Source organism: Hoplias malabaricus, chromosome 11 (assembly GCF_029633855.1).
Source record: "Hoplias malabaricus isolate fHopMal1 chromosome 11, fHopMal1.hap1, whole genome shotgun sequence".
Lineage (NCBI taxonomy): Eukaryota > Metazoa > Chordata > Actinopteri > Characiformes > Erythrinidae > Hoplias > Hoplias malabaricus.
This window is the reverse complement of record NC_089810.1, coordinates 10,603,965-10,619,766: the sequence shown is the minus strand read 5'-3', so window position 1 is coordinate 10,619,766 and position 15,802 is coordinate 10,603,965. Positions and strand designations below refer to the sequence as shown.

The 15,802-nt window shown below is 37.4% G+C and overlaps 2 protein-coding genes across 7 annotated transcripts in view; one reads left to right on the top strand and one right to left on the bottom strand.

The window, feature by feature from the left end:
* Positions 1–374: 374 nt before the first annotated feature.
* opa3 (outer mitochondrial membrane lipid metabolism regulator OPA3) lies at positions 375–7,180 on the bottom strand. Of its 5 annotated transcripts, none has more exons than XM_066684902.1 (3): positions 6,943–7,180; positions 4,225–4,347; positions 375–1,909 (listed from the first exon to the last, which is right to left on the bottom strand). In XM_066684902.1, the coding sequence occupies exons 1-3, from the start codon at positions 7,043–7,045 to the stop codon at positions 1,578–1,580; spliced, it is 558 nt and encodes a 185-aa protein (XP_066540999.1). In that variant the 5' UTR covers positions 7,046–7,180; the 3' UTR covers positions 375–1,577. The 5 variants fall into 5 exon arrangements, with proteins under 5 accessions (XP_066540999.1, XP_066541004.1, XP_066541001.1 ...); XM_066684904.1 differs by lacking the exon at positions 4,225–4,347 and adding an exon at positions 3,202–3,442 and having other exon boundaries at positions 383–1,909; positions 6,943–7,081; XM_066684906.1 differs by lacking the exon at positions 4,225–4,347 and adding an exon at positions 3,202–3,389 and having other exon boundaries at positions 383–1,909; positions 6,943–7,068.
* ppp1r13l (protein phosphatase 1, regulatory subunit 13 like) overlaps positions 6,820–15,802 on the top strand; it is a 27,913-nt gene continuing 18,930 nt past the window's right edge. Inside the window, exons 1-2 of one of the 2 annotated variants that reach the window (XM_066684900.1) lie at positions 6,832–6,958; positions 15,190–15,285. The gene's annotated coding sequence lies outside the window, so the exon portion shown is untranslated. Of the gene's footprint in view, positions 6,959–15,189; positions 15,286–15,802 lie in introns of both variants that reach the window. The other variant, XM_066684901.1, reaches the window with a different exon arrangement.

Genomic DNA, 15,802 nt, shown 5'->3' with positions numbered 1-15,802 from the left:
GTGGTTCAAATTTTTTGACCAATTACAACCCGTTGTCAAGTCTAAACCACTGTCATAAGTTATAGCACACACTCAGTAGTCAAACAAATGCATCACCTCTTACAATTTTAGTGAATGGTCTGCCATGCAGTGGAAGGGACTAGGTCACTGAGCTTTAAACACAAATCTAGGTCAGCATCCATATTTTGTTACAGTAATGGGTCTTGGTCTTGTCATCTTTGGACATGTGGTTAAAAATGTAGCACTGTAAATTGTTTTTTGGGATTTGAAAACTAGGGTGGCAGTATTTTTAATTATTGATGTGTACTACTTTAAACCTGATATTTTTCCTTTATTTTTTAAGCAATCACAAATTAATTTTAGTTCAACATAATTATGAAAACTAGGATAGATTGTGTAATAATTTACATGAGATGTGTAGTTTACACATGAAAACTTACTGAAAGTTATTCAATATGTAGTACATTTTCAGATATCATCTGGCATGCCACTTAAAGACACTTTGGGTACCACCAAAGATACACATATCACTGGGTTAAACCATTAGATGTCAAAGAATATCACATCCGCAATTTTGATCAAGCCCAAGTAATAATAAGAAAATAAATACACTACAGGGGGCTGTATACTACCCAAGCCTACACTTGCCATTTAGCTTTGTGGCCTTAGACTCATGTGTTGCTCCAGTTTCCCATTTTTTCATGCAGTTTTATGATTACATAAGCTGTGCGTGCATTTTTAAACACCTGTGTCTACAATGGACAGATGTTTTATAGTAGCAACATAAACCACACAATGCAGGTTTTTACAATATTTAAAAAAATCAAAATACAGAATCAAAATATTGCATTTTTATTTTATGTTTATTTTACAATAATCAATATACCCCTTTATGCACATGCCATTTTAGAAGTCTTTCAAGGTGAACAGGATCAGTGCACAGCTGTGGACTTTGGGAACCTGCAAGATTAATGTTTGTGATGTTGATGATGTACATGCAGGGTAAAGGCGCATTTCCAAGACTAGATCTCATCAAATCTAGTCTTGGAAATGCGCCTTTACCCTGCATTTAACAGTGTAAAGCTCTGTAACACTCCCTCTCTAACTAATATAATTATGAAATTATGTGGAGGAAAAGCAAGAAATGGTACCAGAGGATCCGACTTGTCTTGTCAAAAAGCTTTAAACAAAAATATTGTGATTTAATTAAATTATGACTTCAAATGTGAATCCAGTTAAATGCTAGGTTGAGTATATGTATTTATATGAAGGTCCACATTTCCAGCATTTAAGAGGTCAACTCGGCAACATTAGGGGACCAGTGTTATAAATAACATATTTACTCTCATAAAGCACTTCATTCAGCCAAATAAAAAAGGAAGAAAAATCACTGGTTATTCTCTTATGCTTATCACTCTCTTCTGGAGCATTTTTTACTTAGTCCCAGGACCAAAATACAGAGAATTCTAGGACATGGCTGTGCGCTGATTTATACACTGCAATATTCCTCTGTACTGAAGCACAATTTACCTACATACTCAGTCCCTTAGGTTCACACAAGATGGCCATTATTGCAGTTATTTGTTGCTGGGAGCTGAGGGGAGGGACAGTAGAAGCCGGTTGACCTCTCTGAGCTGAGCATCTAAAGTCTCTGTAGTCAGGGCGAGTTCTCCTAACTGTGTCTGGAGGCTGCTGATAGTCTGGTTCAGTTCCTCTTCTTTTCTCCTAGAGTTGGCGGCCTGTCGGCTGTACTCCAGAACCATGCAACCACCTCCAATGAGGAAGATGATGGCCTCCCCGAGCAGCTCGGCCCCAAGCTCTGCTGCTGCGTCCTCGTTCAGGGGCTTGATAGTAGAGCCTCGAAAGCCCATGATTCTCATCTTCGTTCTCATCTCCACCCAGTGGTACACTGTGTTGAAAGAAAGAGATTAAGGATTACATCTATGAAATATCTATAGCTGCAGGGACAGGAATTTTACTTTCAAAAACTCACAAGCTGAAGAACCAGCCCAGTGACTTATATTAGAAAGAGGTCGACGTTTACTTGAACCTACTCAGAATCACTGGGCGCAAGGCAGGAACATACCCCAGAGAGGCGCCACTTTCACAGGGTGACACACACTCACGCATTCACTCACACTCTCACACCTAGGGACACTTTTTAGTCGTCAATCCTGGAGGAAACCCACACGAACACAGGGAGAACACACCAACTCTTAACAGACAGTCACCCAGAGTGGGACCTGAACCTACAACCTTAAGGTACCTGGCGCTGTGCAACTGCAACACTACCTTCTGCTTAAGTTAAACTGCTAAAATAAAATAATAATAATAATTAATTAAGAAAGGGTTAATATGAGAAAAATTCAAATAAGAACAAGATTTCTCCTGAGAGTAAAAGACTGTTGGAATATTCTGACCACTGAATGAGAGAATATAACACTTGTAAAGTGTTTTAAATATACCAAAAGCTCCCATATTTTCTTGATTTTAACAGCATAGGTCATTCAAGGTGTTAAGCATTAGAAACATGTATCATGTCCATTTGATAACATATTAATAGTGTGTAAATTTATAGTACTGATTCTGTTTAGTCACAATATATAATGTAAAGTTGTGATAAACATTTTTTAAAAATTCGTTTCTGGATATACAGTTTGTGGTCCTTGGTTCAGTATTAACGTTGCACCTTAGTCCCTTAAGACAAAACATTGGGGACACACCTCATTGTGTATTATTAACAAAATAGTTAATAATTTGCAACCGTTAATCTTTAGACATAAAGATACAGAACAACGCTCTCATGATACGCTGACTATACGCTGACTATAACACAGTGCTTACAAAATAGTAATACTGCTATCTAGAAATGCAAAATACGTTATTCAGAGAAGGAAAAAAATATTTTGGTAAAAGGCACTTTCAAGTGCTCAATGACAGCAAGTGACCAGAATCCCCCTGGTGCCTACAGCCTCTCATTGTCATGTATTGGTCTGTTTTTGAAGCTCAAACACGCCCCTTCTTGTTGTTTATTGGTCTGGAGGCAAGTCCATTATTATGAAAGTCTAGATACCGTAGTATCAGCTCCGTTGATTGGTTATAGACTGAGCTGTGTCAAAAATGATTGGCTGTGTTTACCCTTAACATCTCGTTATTTTACACACACAATTTTACTTAACTCTCTCACACTCTCTCTCTCACCCTGAGCCGGAGGGAGGCAGATGTAGGTCTTGAAGAATTCGCTCCTCCGCGCTCCGGCTTTAATTCGGTTCGCCACCGGTTTGCTGAGCTGCCTGACGCCCAGATAAAGCAGCTTCGCGATGGGAAAAGCACCCACCACCATCTTGACGGAAGCAACTTCCGGGAAGGGGCGGGACCCTATAGAGTAGCTACGAATCACAGCAGTTTTCTGATAATGCGCCGTCCTTTCTCACTGCTCTTTCTACGTTGGACAAAAATACTGATGCAATACAACACACCGGCGCTAGAGTGCACTAATTAGACTGGAGCCCCAACTGCACATTCCTTTTCTTCGTTTTAATTTTATTTATTTAATAATAATTGCATACACAAATAATACAAACAAAAACACACATCAGCAGAAAATATTGACGTCGGATTTCTACATATTTGAGGACCAGAGGATACAGAAATAAGTAAATAATGCAGAAACAACAAAGAAAATGTAAATGCCTTTTTTAGTCATTTGGAACCACTAATGAGGAACATAGCATCACCGCCTAGCTTTGAGATTTTAAAAAAGTATATAGAGGACATGTACTGATCAAGTTCAATTTTGAAAGCAGGAAAAAATAGGTTTGTTCCCACTGAATTTGCACTTATGGATATGATATTTAGAAAGAAAGAAAATAATGTTATTTAGAAAAAAAAATAACATCCTTCATTCAGTTTTCACAGTTAAATATAACAAAAAACATATCTTTTAAGCAATATGAAAACTTATCAATAAAATAAGACTGAATAAATATCAAAAGATCAGAACAAATCTTACACTATGCATATGATGTCAAAAAAAGATGAATAATGTTCTTTTGTAGCTTTAAACAAAATTAACAATTAGTTTTAATGTCGGGCTTGTGTCTCTATAGAAAATCATTTGTTGGGTCACAGCAATAACCTTATGCCACCAGTTTTCAGGAAAGCATAGTCAGTAATAATATCCCACAGAATTTTGTATACATTTGTAAGCCATTCATACATTACCTGTAACCATCCATCCATCCATTATCTGTAACCGCTTATCCAATTTAGGGTCGCGGGGGGTCCAGAGCCTACCTGGAATCATTGGGCGCAAGGCGGGAATACACCCTGGAGGGGGCGCCAGTCCTTCACAGGGAAACACAGACACACACATTCACACCCTGCGTTCACTTTTGAGTCATCAATCCACCTGCATCGTGTGTTTTTGGACTGTGGGAGGAAACCGGAGCACCCGGAGGAAACCCACACGGACACAGGGAGAACACACCAACTCCTCACAGACAGTCACCCGGAGGAAACCCACACGGACACGGGGAGAACACACCAACTCCTCACAGACAGTCACCCGGAGCGGGAATCGAACCCACAACCTCCAGGTCCCTGGAGCTGTGTGACTTCAACACTACCTGCTGCACCACCGTGCCGCATTTGTAAGTCAGTTCATTTAAAAAGTATTAACATTCAGACCCCTGCATTGATTTGTGTTCATAACTAATGATATTTAATATAATGTGCTTTACTTTTCCAGATAAAGGGACCTGGAGGTTGTGGGTTAAAGTCCCACTCCAGGTGACTGTCTGTGAGGAGGTTGGTGTGTTCTCCCTGTGTCCGCGTGGGTTTCCTACACACGTTGGTAGGTGGATTGGTGACTCAAGTGTCCATAGCATGTGAGTGTGTGTCACCCTATGAAGGACTGCCACCCCCTCCAGGGTGTGATCCCACCATGCGCCCAGAGATTCTTGGTAGGCTCCAGATCTACTGCGCCCCTGAACTGGGTAAGCGCTTACAGACAATGAATGAATGAATGTTCATTCAGTTCAGGGTCAAGATAGGTCTGGAGTCTGGAATCGCTGGGCGCAAAGTGGGAACACACCCAGGAGGGGGCGCCAGTCCTTAGCTCATTCACATACATATACAGACATCCACCTACATCCACATGGACACAGGGAGAAAACACCAAAGTTACACAGAGCAGGGCTCAAACCCACAACCCTAGGATCCTGGAGCTGTGACAGCAACACTACCTGCAGCGCCACCACACCACCCTGGCTAATATTTTAGAATCATTATTTAGGAGAGCAACTGGACGCCAGTTCTCTAATTGTATCCTGATTTAGTTTTAGAATAATGTAGTAATGATCCCTTGGGTCACACTTGGGGGAAGGGGTACTATTTATATACCTTCTGTGAAGACATTAACCAAGAAAGGTCTTCACAGCTAACATTTTATACAACTCTGAGGTAAGACCATTACATCAAGAATGCTTGTTATTATTAATAATAGCCTTTAGAACGTTAGCTTGTGAGAGGGTAACTTCAATTTCTTAATGGAAAATGCAAGGAAAACTATGATGTGATATTTCCTTCAATGGAACTTTAGGACCACGGCATTGAAAATAATAAGAGGGGTGATAAAGGGGTAAAGATCATGAACAAACATTGAATTTGGTTTGTCAAAGTTTGTGTTGTAGGTAGTGTTGCAGTCACACAGCTCCAGGGAGCTCGAGGTTGTGGGTTCGAGTCCCACTCCGGGTGACTGTCTGTGAGGAGTGTGGTGTGTTCTCTCTGTGTCTGCGTGGGTTTTCTCTGGGTGCACCGGTTTCCTCCCACAGTCCAAAAACACACGTTGGTGGGTGGATTGGTGACGCAAAAGTGTCCATAGGTGTGTGTGTGAATGTGTGAGTGTGTGTATCTCCCTGTGAAGGACAGGGTGTATTCCTGCCTTGCGCCCAATGGCTGTGGACCCACCACAACCCTGAACTTGGTAAGTGTTACAGATAATAAATGAAAGAATGAATGAAAAGTTTGTGTTGTGTGTTTGTATGATGTGTGTGTGTAGTGCAGGGGTGGGCAATCTTATCTACAAGGGCCGGTGTGGCTGCTGGTTTTTTGTGTCAGTGTTTATAATTAATATAAATTAAAATACAATATTGCAGCGGTATGTCAACAGAAAAAAAACAACATGCTTTAATAAAATTAACAGTGAAGTTCAAAATTTTGAATGTTCATAATAAACAAACTAATTAAATAAATTCCATTTTTTTAACTGCATTTTTTTAGCGTCTTTTGTCGCGTCAAGGATGCGACCAAGAAATGCAGACCGCACAGATTTCCCGCTTCTTCAGGTGATTTCCCCCTTAATTGTTGCACGCAATTACTTTGTTAATCAAATGTCTTTTGTTCAAATCATTATTAACTTAAATTTATTATTAATCTGCACCTCCTGAGCACACATGACACTAAAATACCTATAACATAAATATTCGTTATTTTAAGCATTCATTACAACTTAAATATTCGTTGAAGAGAGCGATACAAATTAATGAAACACAAACAACTAACGATATGCTGTTTTTCTGCAGCACAAAACACGTTTGTGACACGATTTAATCGTTTCATTTAAATGAAAATGCTTATAATATTAATACTTAAGGCATAATTATTTTTTAAAGCAAGCTTTTTCATTTTTATTATTATATGAAAACATCATACAGGATTAAATTAGATAATATACTAGACTTGTTCCAGATGTGGCGCTGTAGCTCCACACCTGGGCTCAAGTTTCAGCGTGAGAGAGAGCAGTGGGTTGGGCTGAGAGAGAGAGAAAACTTTGGAGCAGTAGTTGCTGTAGTTACGGTTTTTGGCTTCTTTTACTTGATGAGACATGTAGGACAACACTACTTCAGAAGAGAATACAGAGAGAGGCGTCTGTGTATTTACCTGCATTAGCCGTGGGGTAAGCTTTAACTTTCTCTTTTCGCAAAATTTTCATACATGCCTTCGCCTCTTTGGAAACCTGAGTCTGCTTCAGCAGCTGCACCATTTAAGGTGGAACGGACAACGCTAAGGAGAGTCTGGGTTGTCTTTCTGTTGGTATGAGGTGTGTGAGGAGGAAGGAGGAGGGGGATTTGGGGGAAAGTTAATGAGAATCAGATGTATTCAGATCCGCAGACACTCTTCAGTGTTCTGCTTTCCACAAAAAGAAACAAAAGCGACTGCAATGTTGTATTTAAACCTATAGGGAACCCCTTAAGGCTCCAGACCTGTCTGTGATTGCTGGGAAATGTTCTCATGGTCTAATGCTCTCCTTTACTTTGTCAGTCTGTGCATTAAGGCTGAGCCTACTGAGATTGTCCAGCAGCAACTTACAGAGCACCTGAAGCCTGTTAGGGTCTATTCTTCTCTCTTTTGGTCTAAAAATAAAATACAATAACTCCAAAGTGCATCCAACATCCCACAAAAATAAAAGCTCAGCAAAAATTAGACCCTTAAGAGGTGTAAGTGCAATGATTTCCATATAATTCAGGGGTTGTGATGTTGATAATCTACAACCTAAACACATATATTTTTATTATTATTATTTTTAAATAGTTTTAAATGTCAGGTATTGGGCAGCATATTTGTAAACATGTTTTATATAATATTTTTGTGAGGTTGCTATACAGGCATTGCACTCTTGAGCAGTTTTTATATGTAAAGTAGATGTTAATAACATGAAGAGTGAAAAAGAAAAATGTTCAGGCCAACGCGTCATTGTAAGCATCAGCATGAAAATAGCTTTGTATTAAAATCTTCAGATATCTGTGTCTGAAGACACTTTGTTCTAAAAACAGATGTAACATCAGACCACTCTGAATGACTGTTTGCATCTCGTTGACTGAATGATGCAGCAGTCTGTTAAAGTCTTTGGAATTCCCTTTAAATCTTTACAAACGAAAACATAGGCCTTTTGTGGGCCTTGTTACAAAAAAATCTGTGTAATTTTCAGTAACAGTCAGTGGTATGCTATTTTTATTGGTGTAATGATGGTCACTAAAGTGGTTTGTCCATTTGTAATGCAGTATTTTTAAATGTACTTGTGTAAATAACTGATAAATATTTTTTACATTTGAGGGGCTCAGCTGACACCTGTCACACAAACAGCAAGATTTTCACAAAGTGCTCTCAGATCAGGTGCAAGATTTTTAGTGCTTTCAAGTATCAGATATAGTGCTAGATGCTGGTAAGTGAAAGTGCAGTAACACAGAGATTCAGGCTGAAGGTTATACCTCGTTGGAAGAATAGAAATATAATGAACTTGGCACAAATCCTAGAATTATTCTCTGGATAAAAGTCTTACTTGTTCCCTTTGTCATAGCCTATGGGTTGTATGGCATAATATATCATCGCTGTCTGAATAGCAACATGTATCTCCACACTAGTAATTTTGTAAGAGAAAGAAAAAACCTTCTTAAATTTCAATGGACGTCGATGTAAATAGATTAAATTCCAAATAATTCTGGAGCATTTCTACACACACACACACACACACACACACACTGAGGATCAGATATAAGCATTAAGTCATCATAAGAACCACAGAATGGGATTTCACAGAGACACTGAATAGTATAAAGAGAGAGGGGAAGGATTAAGGGTGTGCACAGGTAACACAGGTAAACGTTCACTCTGGATTCTCATTGAGATACTGAAATCACAGTTTAAATATTTGTTACATTACATCACAGGATGTCAGAGAGACTATATAAAATAAAAAATATATCGGAATGATAGTAACCAAAAAGTAAATCCTAAAGATTAATGTCTGTAATTTAATCATTATTTTTTAAATAATACTCTTATTTTGCTGTTAAAATTTTATTAAAAAAGCATTTTAAAGAGTCTGTTCTTAATCTAGACAGCCATAAATAATTTAAATGTAACTCTATCAGCTTAGTGCTAATATTGCACTACAGATCCCATATTTAATCTATTATTTAATATATTTTTTTAACCAACTTTGTGGGCATTTTGTTATTAGGAACTGGTCTAGCAGCAGAATTCTCTGTGTTAAAAATGAATGGCATGTTCTAAAATCATTGCTTTGGTAAATAAAAATGTAAGTTTGAAATAGTGGGGATTAGGGGGTTTATTTAACTCCTAGAAAATAAAATGAAAGGCTACAACAAACATTCAGTGCGTTGACAGCCCACATTTTAAACAATTCTGGATGGTTAATTGTTGCTGAAGGTGTGTAAAACCTCTAAAACATAGTTGAATTGTTTAAAATAAGGGAACAATACATGAAGAATCAGTTCTGCAGTATTACATCTCACCTTAATAAAAGTCTTTGCACTGCCCTCATTTTGCCTCTGCAAAATGGCAAAGCAGGTCACTGTAGTCCAGCACTGAGGCCAAAAGCTGTGAGATCCAGCTGAGCAACATTACTGAGTCTTTACACACACCTGCTCAGACATGCTCCTGTTCACAAACTCCCAAACCTGTGAGCACACACACACAAACGCACACAGGCAGATTAACCTGCAAACACACATGCGCACACACACAAAGGTTACCACACCCCAGGCTAGGTCGTGTGACAAAATACAACTTTAAACATATCAATTGATTGTGGAAAAAATGAGCTCACTGATTCCTTTGAAAATAATGAAGTTATTTTTCAACATGATGTGTATTGTATATGATAGGCATATGCTACTGCTACTCATATTTCCACTCATGAAAAAGTCACAATTAATCAAAGATGAATATCTTCGCTATCCATTTAAAAACATGTATCTCCATTGTTGTCAATTTTTTTGTTTACTGCATCATTTGAACACAGCAGGTGTCCTTCGCAATGAAAATTCAAATATTCAAAAATTCATGATGAATGAACCAATAGAAATGCTCAAAAATTACTTGGAATAAAATTTTACTTTGACTTAATTTGAAAATTAAGTGTTTAAGTAAAGTTACTATTCTTGGAGATTCGTGTTTTTTTAATCAGACGGATGATTTTTGAAATTTTGAATTTTTTGAATTTTTTCATTTTTGAAATTTGCATAAGTATAATCATAAGGGTGGTGATATATCAATTTTTAAAATAATTTTTCTGCTATCATTTCAAGTAAGAAACATGGTCTAATTACATATATTTATATTCATATTTATTTTTTACCCAAAATGTTTTTAAATATAGAGAGCATATATACAGTAGCGATAAAAACAAGGAAATTAATAAGAAAATGTAATTTTATAGAAAGAGGTTTGGAAAATGTATCAGTACCCGATTCAAAGCTGTGCAGAGCCAACTTTTGCATTAATTACAGACATCGGTCTGTTTGGATATGTCCTTGCCAGCTTTGTACATCTATAGATTGGGGGAAATTTGCTCATTCTTTCTTGCAGAATGGTTCAGGTCCAGTCAAAGTTTGTGTTCGCCAGCATTGGCCTGCTCTCTTTAAGTCCATCCAAAGATTTTCCATCAGGATTATGACTTGGAAACTGAAGGACATTCACCTTCCTATATTCAAGCGTCCTATATTAATTTGTAAAAGCATATTTCCAACCATGATACGTTTTTGTGTTACCATGCACTTATAGTAGTAGAATCCTAAAGGAGCAGCAGGTCTTATTCTAAAGTAATTAAAACCACTAGAACTAATGGGCCCACAATCCTGGTGTGTGATCTTGAAAGTGATTGGTAGTACCCGAACAAGTTTATTATTGTTATTGTAAAGAGTTAACCACTTTTCCAAACCAGGTGTTTTAATAATTAAATATTAATTATTTATTAACTTTTTCTGTGGTTATTTTCTTTATAATTATGAGGGATGAAATATAGTAGGAAAAGCACAGACTTTATTTATTTTCATTTTGGATAGGTTATGGTGATATTCTGTAGGCATTGTACTTAAGTGTGCTTTCTCAAAATAAATGAATACGACTACTCTGTACATACCTCTCTCCATTCCATGTACCATTGCTGTCTATTTAGTGAATATGAAATACTGAAAAAGGAATCAATGTTGCCTGTGCAAAAGTTATGACATTTACAAGTCAGGTTTTAATATTTTCCAATGTGCAAATTAGCAAATAAATAAATACCGTACATATAAGTGTGTATCCTGTACAGGGGGTATTAAGTAATTTTTATTTGGAAAATTAGGGTTATTTGACCAAAGGTGTACACATGTTTATTTTTTCCATTAAATTGTTGAAGAATCGATAAAAGGCATTGTTTCTTTTTTTTTCTCATTAAGAAACTTATTACAATCAAAAGAATTGATAGATCACACGTTAATGCAACTGACAGTGAGAGAGGGCAGCCAAATAAGGCCTCTAAAGGATCATTGTGGAGTTTTGTAAGTGAGTAACTCAGTGTAAATAGGGTGTGGTGGTCTTTTCAGTGCAGTATCAGTGTGTCACTTCAGAAGAAGCCTTCTAACGTCAGCACTGATTGCAGCACGTCTGTGTTCAGAAGAGAATCTCTTAAAGACACTGCAATTGTCCTGAGGTACTACATTACAGAGGGAGTTCTTTCTGTGTTATGCACATATATTTAAGACTAAAATGGGCCAATACTTTCTGCCTTTATAACTTGAAAGTCTGTATAAGGATAATATTAGAGGTGGGCAGTGGGATGATATTTTTATCCATATATAATGTTAAAGTGATTAACAGTGTTTCTTTGAGCATATTGTCAAATGCTGTCAGTGCTCAAAGACCACATTTTAGTCTTAATTTACATGAACAGAAAATTTCAAAAATAAGCCAAATAAGACGGTGTACACTGTTTAGAAGCACCGCTAGCGCTAACGGGCACTTATGGTTTAGCACACCACAGCAGATTTTTCAGCGAACTGAGGCTCAAAATATATTTAGAGGATAATATTTATATTTAGAGGATAAAGCCATATACATGTGAGCACAAGGTCGAGTGATAATTCCTTTCTCTTTTAAACCAAACACTCCACTAAACTTAAAACTGCGGTGGGGTACTGGGCTTGTGCTTTTTTCCACCTGTTTTCAGACCGTGACATCAGCAGTCATTGAGCTCACACAGCACCCCCTCCCTGTGGCCCTTTTAAATGCACAAGAACCACACACGCGTCATACGTACCGCACTCATTTTAAGATACCGTCCACATTTTTAAATACTGTGGTGTACGATATTATCGTTTTATCGGCCAACCCTTAATCACCATTAATAACAGAAGTCAAACAGTGTTTATACTCATTTTGCCCTGTGATTTTTATTTTTATTTTGCATGCATGCATCTGATCTGAGTGCATGTGAAGTGTTTCTTGTGTGTACATATGTTTGGCTCATGTATGCAGCTAAACTGATTTATGCAATATTTTTTGTTTTTGTTTTCTATACAAACTGAACATCAGTTTGGATTCTGTGTGCATGCATGTTATGTTAACTTGGGCACATCTGTTTTACCTCTTGTATCCAATGATTTTTGTCCATGTGAGAATTTGGGTTGTGCAGATGAGTTTGTTTCAAAGATTGATTCGTGTAAGTTGTTTTCATTGGTGTCTCAGCTATATTTAGCTTGTGTGGACATGTTTGATTCATGTTTATGAGTTTGCTATGTGTGAATGCGCTCGTTAAGTAGACGTGTATGTGTTTAGTTCATCCGTTGGAGTTTGTTTAATATGTCCTAGGTGCTTTCACAGCAGCGGGTAAACTTTACTTATTATTTGAACTCAAGATGTTTGTGCCACTTGGTAGCTATTAAGAGCAGATGGCTATGAGCCAATTTAGCCTAGTGTTTTTATTGGTTAAAAGGGGCACATAACAGTTATATGGGATTTAATTGTCAGCTAAAGCTTTTACTGTTACAGGCAGTGTTCTGGGTGGCTATGCAGTGTCCTAAGAAGCTGTGAGGAATGTCTGGCACTCAGTATTGTGAAGTACTGAGAGATTCCTGAATCACATGCTGTGTTTCTGAACACTCCAGTGAATGTGGAGGAATGCCAAGGTCCTGTCTTTGTACGATTTGTACAACGTGGAATACTACCAGCAAAGACAAACAACAGCGGTTAAGATTACTGATAACTGAACACTGCTTGTGTTGCAATTGCCGTATATTAATACACAACTCTACACCCCTTACTAATTTACAGTTCTGGGGACAAGTATGACAGGATTATTTTACTCTTCTATGTTATCAACATGGCGTGACTGTGAGTTTGGATCATAAATAGGGATGCTGGGTGTTGAGTGGCCTAATTGGCACATTCCACTTCCAGATAACCACACCCGTGATGACGCAATAACAGCCAATGTCTGGTCATATTGGTGTATTATGTCTGTGTGCTGGTACATGAGTATTTGTGTATGTCTACATTTTTGGAGAGTAGTCTGGTCTAACTGTCAAATGTAGTCAGTGTTCCAAATACTTCCTATATTTATGTGTTGTATTGCTGCATATGTTCTACTTGGGCACCTTTAACCCTGCCTGTGTTCATGTTATAAAACCTTTTGTTTAATTCATTTTCTTGTGACTGGTGTAAATACACCATCTGTGACTGGGTTTGAACCAAACAATTGAAACCGAGCGTGGTTCAGCTGATAAAACTCCATATTTGTTTTGGTCTGCACCCAACAAATTCAACTCCAGAGTATGTTTTAACATTAAAAGCAACTCATGGACCTGGATTGTACTCGCTGATTCATTCAATCACCTATATAGACACATGTTTAGCAAAGTGATACACAAGCGGCCATTATTCAGTGTTTAAAAACAACAACGTTGTGTCCTTGTTCTCTTCTTAAAGCAGTACGTTATTCGGACACTGGTGTCTATAAAGAAAAAACGAAGAATTTGAACTGTCGCAAGTTAGCAACATTAGCATCCTGCACGGTCAGAAAAAATATCTTTTGCTGCGTCTGTGGTGGTGTCCTCAAGGAGACATATTCTGCACCACTTGATTAAGGAACATAATTGTACCTTATCCTACATTTAACTGTAGTTTTTAATTTTGTGTTGATTTCTTACGCCTAATTTAATCTCCAGGACTTATGTTGTTTGGACTTTACAACCACTGTTGTACATATAAAGGTACATTTACACTGTTTGTACTTTTAGTGACAATAACACCTCTACCGTACATTTTTTCTGAGAGTGTAGAGAGCATAGTAAAGATAACAAAGTAAAGACACTAACATGTTTTGGCTGATCACCTAAGTTTGAGTGTAAACTGTATTTTTGGCCTTACGTTTGTAAAGGCTTTTTGTTTTTTATTCTTACATTTGTTGTTACAGTGCTTTAGTGGTTGGTTTGGAAATCTGTGTTTGTGCACGTGGGAATCTAAGCACAGTTAATTTTAGAAGCAGAGAAGTTCAAGCATGCATAACCACAGGAAGTTTTTTTTCGTTGCATTCATTCTGGGCGTGGCCTAGTGGGAAGCCTCATACACAGAAAGGACACTACAGAACTGCAGTCCAACAGTTACCCAGTGGATATTGAAATAGTTTTCTTTTGTTTTTGTTTTTGTTATCCTACCACTTCCCTGTCCCTCCACCCTCCTTCCTTTTTCTCTTTCACCTAGTGATGAAAGAGCTCTGTCCTGGTATGTCTCCAAAATGATTATACTACGTCTGATCTTTCGAAACACTGTTCTGCTCTTTGTTTTGCTTTTTTTTTTATTTTAATTTTAATTTTTATCATTTAAGGAAACTATAAGACAATATTGTGGCATTGTACTGAAACATTTAGAGCACAGTTTCTATCTATTTCTTTAACATAATCCAAAACACACAACCTGCAATATAAAATGTTTAGATCTCATTTTAGGTTTCATTGTTTTGAGTATGTTATTGTCAGCAGATGAACAATAATTTAAGATGTGCAGATGTGTTCACTTAAATAACATCATATGTCATTTAAAGCAGGATGCCTTTGCAAACAACATTTATAATCTGCTCAGACTTGTTACATCCTAAGGCTAATCATTCAATGATTACACATAGGGCTGGTGAATATTTAAAATCGTTCATTTTAGTATGTTGAACAGAATATTTGGGAATGGACATAATATAAGACAGTCTCAGTAATATTCACAGCCTGTTTAATTTTATACACAATTTGATGTAGTTTGTAATCAGTTCATGTTCAAAAAACTGTCAGTATTTTTCTCATTGTTTTTGTGACGTCATAAAACTAATGCATTTACATATATCTCCTTTTTCAGCCTGACACTATGTGAGACTGCCCATTCACACTGAAGCTGTGGTTCAGCCTGGACTGCTTTTTGCAACACACAATACACCACAGCAAGGGAAAAAAGGTATATTAAATAGCTCTTTCAAAACTGTACATGTGCAGATGTGCTGTGGCTCAGGTCCAGGATCTTTAACCTCAGTTCCAGGAACAGTGACATGACTACTGTAGTTAAGTGGAATTTTGCCCTTCTAAAACTAATCCATTGAATGGCTTTAAACTAGAATGTGTCTTTGGGCAAACCTGTCAAAATGGATCAATCAATCAAATTTTATTTAACACATAGCATGGATTGAGAAACACAAACTTATTCCACAGAATCAAATCATAATCTTTCGAAATCGAATACTGTAATGATGGCTCTTTTACACCGTAACACTTCCTGCTTTTACTCAAAAAATTTAGTGACTAATGGAATCAAATTTTTCTTATTCCTTCACTATTTAGTCTTTAGACCTGGATTCTTAACCAATGGTTCGTGTATTCCTTGAGCTTTTCTATGTGATCCTGTTTGATGCCGTGATGCATTTATCCTGTACCGACCCACCGACCAATCATCTTTCCTTAATAAACTCACCATTTAC